The sequence below is a fragment of the Belonocnema kinseyi genome, chromosome 5 (genome assembly GCF_010883055.1).
Source record: "Belonocnema kinseyi isolate 2016_QV_RU_SX_M_011 chromosome 5, B_treatae_v1, whole genome shotgun sequence".
Classification (NCBI taxonomy): domain Eukaryota; kingdom Metazoa; phylum Arthropoda; class Insecta; order Hymenoptera; family Cynipidae; genus Belonocnema; species Belonocnema kinseyi.
Window position 1 is genome coordinate 51,956,379 of NC_046661.1, and position 6,196 is coordinate 51,962,574.

The following is a 6,196-nucleotide window of genomic DNA, read 5'->3' on the forward strand; positions in this document are numbered from 1 at the left end:
TACTATCTCATCTGGAAAAAATCGTGTGACAACTAACAAGGTCACCTTTCAGAGAGGTGTCTTTCAGGGCGGCACCATGAGCCCACTCCTCTTTTGCCTTACTACATTATTTCCACTATCTCTAGCACTTCGTCGTTCCGACGGGTACTTGTGCGGCAAACCTGCAGATCGAAAGTACAAGGTCACTCATGTATTTTACATGGACGATCTTAAGATCTATGCTCAAAAAAAAGAGCAACTACATCTAGCTCTAGGGATTATCGAACGATATACTAAGGAAATTGGAATGGAATTTGGGTTAGAAAAATGCGCCAAGGTTTATTTGAAGCGAGGAAAACTTAATGGCATCCCTGAAGATCACGAGCTCGTTGATAGAAGCGCTATACGACATCTTTGCGCTGGAGAAACTTATACATACCTGGGCGTGCCACAAAGCCGCATTCAGGATGTGACATCTATAAAGGATACTCTCCGAAGCAGATACAAACGTCTCATCCGATAGATTTGGTCTTCCGAACTGTCGGCGAGGAACAAAGTATCTGCAAAGAACATGCTTGCCGTCCCGGTAGTACTCTATTCATTTGGAGTAGTTCCATGGACGAAGAACGAGCTCAGATCCCTTGACATCGGGACAAGAAAGGTTATGTACATGAACGAAAGGATGCATCTTAAGTCTTCCGTTCCGCGACTGTACATCTCACGCTGTCAAGGTGGTCGCGGAATATTGAGTCTTGAATGTCTTCACAGCAGGATTATTCTGGGTACAGCACATAGAGTTGCAAATGGAAGAGACCCTATTCTTAAAATGGTCAGGAATCACGAGGAAGTAGGCAAAGGAGCGTTTCTGTACAAAGCAGCGGAGGAGGCTGCTGAAACACTCGGACTTGACTTCAGTATTAGGGGTCAGCAAAATGCATCAAATCTTATCCATCTCGAGTACTCACTCCTGAAAGCCCGGATTAAGAAAGCACAAGAGAAAAACTTTCGTGAACAGCTCCTCGATAAGAGGATGCACGGTATCTTCCACAGAAATATGAAGGATAAGTCAATGTCTTGTGAGCTAACGTTTGCTTTCCTTAAATCGCCCGGATTAAAGTCTGGTACGGAGGGTTTCATTTTTGCATGCCAAGACGTTGTCATTTCTACATTAACATACCGTCGCCACATTTTGAGCCAAGACATTCCCGATGATAGCTGCAGGGCGTGCCATGCACATCCCGAGCATTTAGCTCACATACTATCTAGTTGTAACCACCTATCTTACGGTCGTGAGACGTGGTTGTGACTGAAATTTTACCGCGATTTCGCTGGGAGCGGGTGCAATTTTCCAGAGTGCATTTCGACTGACTTTAATCTAAAAGGGCTTTTGCCTCTTATTTTTTTCTACTCTTATTTATGTCATACACCACGATATTTTTCAGACCTCCTTGGAGGTTATAATGTATGTTTTTATGGAAATAACTTCAAAGTGAAGATTTTTTCGCTTTTAAAGTCTATGATTTGGCATCCAAAAAAGGCTCTAAATTTTGAATACCTTTAGACACGTCGAACTTATTACATTACTTTGAAACAAGCGCATAAAGTCAGATTTAATTCTTGTTGTTGAAATGTCTCGTTAAAATTAAACAACGGAATGTTCTGACTCTTATATGTTTGGAGATCGCCTTAAGAAATTATTTCTTACTGAGAAGTATCTCTGAACCTTTTTTTAATTTATTTTTTTGTAAATGAACTCACTTCCTATGTATCATAGATAAAAGTTATACTTATATGAGTTGCAGTGCACTTCGTTTCCAGAAAATCTAAGAAATTTCTATCTCTTTTACGACCGAAGTTATAGCGTGCTGAAAAATACCCTTCATATGAAATTTAGCCAGGCATTGAGTTTTTTTTCGAAATAAATTGTTTCTGGCGAGATGATGTTTTGTATCTGAAATAGTTAAAACAAATAAAAAGCCTGAGAAGTTATGAACAGAAAATATTTATTATACGGTTTATAATTGCAGTGAAAGGCTTTTGTAATGAATGAAGAATATTGTATGATAATTTTTTTATATGCACTTTATGTCGGCGTCTGCATGAAAATAGCCCTTATGGCCGGTTCTAGTTTAGGAGATATTCGCGTTTTTTGAAATCAGGATTAAAATTATTATTTTGGCGTTTGATGTTAGTGGTGGTAAGAAGTATTCTGAATCTACTGGACCCATACTTATTTCCCGGAAGCAACCAGAGTGGTTATCTTGCATGTTCGAGGAAAAATATAGCACGTGCGCTTATGCTTTTTTTCAAGTTTAGATGCGTTTTTTATTCGAAAAGCGGTTTTTCACAGTTCTAATTTCAAAAATGCGCCGGGCCTTTTCATGCGGACGGTCACATATTTTGTCCAAACAGTTGTGAAATCACAGTGGGCAGATTTTATTGCTTTTTTGCTAAAAAAAGTCCGAGTCTAGTCTGATTTTACTGACGACCGGCTGTTTTTCAGGACGCCGTAACTTTGAGCGTATAAGCGATGGAGCATATTGTTTTAGATTTGTTGGAGATTAAGTGTACTTCATCTTATATTGGTACAACTTTCATCTGCGATGCATAGGCAATAAGATAATTTACCAAAACTAACACTTTAAATATTTTCAGACAAATTTTTGACTGAAAATTAGTTTCTGAACGCCATATCCCCTTAAATTCTTGTTTAGGGTACTTCAGGCAGAGGACGCTTTGAAAAGAAGAAATTTTCAAAATGAGAATTAAAATGGACTTTATGCACCTGTTTCAAATCCACTTTTCAGTTGTACTATAATTATTTATTTGAATTGTCATGAAGATTTAGAAGATTTATTCAAGCACAAGTTAAAACTTTTTGAAAATGGCTTGCTTAGAAAACTAGCACAAAAAGGTTTAATGACTTATATCATTCCGATACATTTTTTTTAGACGTGTACAAATTTCCATCTTATTTATAAGTAGTAAAAGATGATCTAAATAATGTTTTTAACCGAATTAAAAAAAAATATTTTTTAAAGACATAAATAGTAATAGTTTAAAACGACAGAAAAAAAAACTATTTATGAGTATAAAAGTTAAATAAAGTTCTTTTTGAACAGATTTAAGCAACTGTGAAATTCGGGAAGAAATCTGACTATAGGTATTACAAAGTTTTGAAGAAGAATTCAACAAACGACTTATGTGAATTACAGGTGAAAGACTCAACATTCACAACATGGGCGTCCCGGGAAAAGTAGTGGAAGCCATGGAAGTTGAAGGAACCGGGGATGCTCTAAGTGGCGAGGGAGACACAGGCGAGAAGAAGGACAGCGATCTTCTCATCATCCAGGACCTCCGAGAGCACATCCGCCAAATCGAGCGGGCAGTCCAGAACAAAGAGCCCCGTTTCATCCTCCGTGCTTTGCGGGCTCTGCCAACCACTCGTCACAAGCTCAACCCAGTTGTTCTTCGCGGGATTGTCGGGGGCTTCTTCACACGATCCGCTGTCGAACGTGAGGCTCTCCTCGCTTGGATCGAGGAACCCATGGACACTGAGGGCACGCAGGCAGCCATCCAGAGGTTCCGCAGCTCCGCTTTGCCTCTTCTTCCCGAAATCGACGCCTACATCCACCTTCTCATCCTAGTAAAACTCATCGACACCCGAAAGTATAACGAGGCCGTCCAATGTTCAGAAACTCTCGTACAAAAGATCGTCGCTCAGAACCGCCGCACTATGGATTTGATAGCTGCCAAGTGCTACTTTTACCATTCAAGAGCCTACGAGCTCACCAATCAGCTCGAGAAGATCAGAAGCTTCCTTCATCTGCGACTCCGGACGGCAACTCTGCGAAACGATTTCGAGGGCCAGGCGGTGCTGATCAATTGCTTGCTGAGGAACTACCTTTTCTATAATCTCTACGACCAGGCAGACAAACTCGTGCTCAAGTCCACGTTTCCTGAGACCGCGAGCAACAACGAGTGGGCTCGTTTTCTTTATTATCTAGGTCGCATCAAGTCCGCTAGGTTGGAATATTCCGCAGCGCACAAGTATCTTGTCCAGGCGATGCGCAAAGCTCCGCAGAATACAGCTGTTGGTTTCCGACAGACCGTGCAAAAGCTCGCCGTGACTGTAGAGCTTTTATTGGGAGATATTCCCGAAAGACAAATATTCCGCCAGGCGGCGCTGCGTCGTGCTCTGGCGCCTTACTTCCAGCTAACGCAAGCGGTGCGTCTTGGGAATTTGCAACGTTTCGGAGAGGTGTTGGAGAATTTTGGACCACAATTCCGTGCTGATCACACCTTTACGCTCATCCTGAGGTTGAGACACAATGTGATTAAGACAGCAATCCGGTCTATTGGACTCTCGTACTCGAGGATCTCGCCTGCGGATATCGCAAAGAAGCTGGGATTGGATTCAGGCGTGGACGCTGAGTTCATTGTTGCAAAGGCTATTCGTGATGGAGTTATTGAGGCGACTCTGGATCCGGAAAATGGGTACATGCGCAGCAAGGAGACTACTGATATCTACTGCACAAGGGAGCCTCTTCTTGCGTTCCATCAGAGAATTACTTTCTGTCTGGATCTGCATAATCAGAGCGTCAAGGCGATGAGGTATCCACCGAAGTCGTATGGAAAAGATCTTGAGTCGGCAGAAGAACGGAGAGAAAGAGAGCAGCAGGACCTGGAGTTAGCTAAGGAAATGGCGGAGGAGGATGATGATGGTTTCCCATAAAAAAATTACTGATTTTATTAGCGATTTTCCGATGATTGTACTATTTGCATTTCTGTAACACTTTCGCAATAATAAATATATGATTTAACTTTTTTCAATGCGGACTCGTGATTGATTCATATGAAGTTATAAATGAACTCATAATTAATGTATCAATATGAAGTAATATAATGGTTAAAGAGTGTACTGTATATTCTATTTTCTCTTTATTGGTGTTGTGGTGCACCTCAGCGTAAAAAATTGAACATTCGATATAAAAATAGTTAAAGTAGCTGCTAGCAGCTGAAAAATATTTTACCATTGTTAAGTAAACGTAGTTTGAGCATTTTTTGTGGCATTCAAAAGAGTATCATCAATAATTATGATGGATTAAAACTTATACTTGCTGATTCGTTAATTAACAAATTTAAGAGACCGGCAAAAATGTTTAACAATCTGGAGAAATCCGGACATTTTTTCTGAGCCTAGAAAAAGGAATTCCCCATTTTTTGAAGTTTGTTAATATGAATTATTGCTGCCCCTCTGGATTTTCAAATAACCATGCCACTTTCAATGGGAAAAGGTTAGATTTCAAAAAAATCTTGAAAGGGGTACTTTTTATAAACTTTTTACATTGTCATCAGAAAAGGTATTAGATTTGTGTAAAATTTTAGCCCCCCCCCCCAGTTTTTGTCAAATGTCCACGTTTTGAGGGATCCTTCCCCGAATCCGAAAACAGGTTTCTAATCATGTGTCCGCCTGTGAGCACAATAACTTTTGATATTCCTGTTTATTTTTAGGTTATGTAACGCCATGTTTCAATTTAAAAATACACATAATCACTACTGCGCATGCTAGAGATGTCCGCGTTCTGACATCACTAGTTCACTTATTTCTTAAGGAATGTTGAAGGAATAATTTCCACCCGATAACTTTTTATTCTGACCCTCACTCCTAGAAATATTTGATTGGGCACACCTTGGCGGACCCCATTAGGTTCCTTTTTAAAAAACAGCAAGAGCAACTTTAAACTGTTGAAATTCGGATTCTACGTTAAGGGCATATGACACAGCTAAAAACCTATATTACCGACCACAGTTTTTCAGTTTACTGAATGCTTTTTTGAACCTCAGAACCTTTTTTGTAAATAAAATATCGAGCTGAAAATTTGGGAAATGTATTAGAGTACAATAAAGTACGTTTAGATACTGCATTTTGGTAGGAACTTCACTGAAAATTATTTCATCTTTTTTCTGAACCTCAACATTTTTTGAACGTTCCAACTTTTTTTATACATAAAATATCAGTCTCAAACTTTGAGAAACGCAAGAGCCGAAAGAAAACTACGCTTAAGGGCATGTGACACAGCTAAATACCTATATTACCGACCTCACTTCTTCGGTTCACTGAATGTTTTTTTGAACCTCAGAACTTTTTTTGTAAATAAAATATCGAGCTGAAACTTTGGAAAATGTATTAGAGTACAATAAAGTACGTTTAGGT

At 39.6% G+C, this 6,196-nt stretch overlaps 2 protein-coding genes across 2 annotated transcripts in view; one reads left to right on the forward strand and one right to left on the reverse strand.

The window, feature by feature from the left end:
- The window catches only part of LOC117172315 (probable 26S proteasome non-ATPase regulatory subunit 3), an 11,054-nt gene extending 6,242 nt beyond the window's left edge, over positions 1 to 4,812 (forward strand). The window contains exon 2 of the mRNA XM_033360094.1: positions 3,195 to 4,812. Within this exon, the coding sequence (XP_033215985.1) occupies positions 3,218 to 4,714 (1,497 nt within the window). The 5' untranslated portion in view covers positions 3,195 to 3,217 and the 3' untranslated portion in view covers positions 4,715 to 4,812. The remainder of the gene's footprint in view (positions 1 to 3,194) is intronic.
- The window catches only part of LOC117172317 (transmembrane protein 165), an 85,029-nt gene that overhangs the window by 12,635 nt on the left and 66,198 nt on the right, over positions 1 to 6,196 (reverse strand). The gene's annotated exons all lie outside the window — the stretch shown is intronic.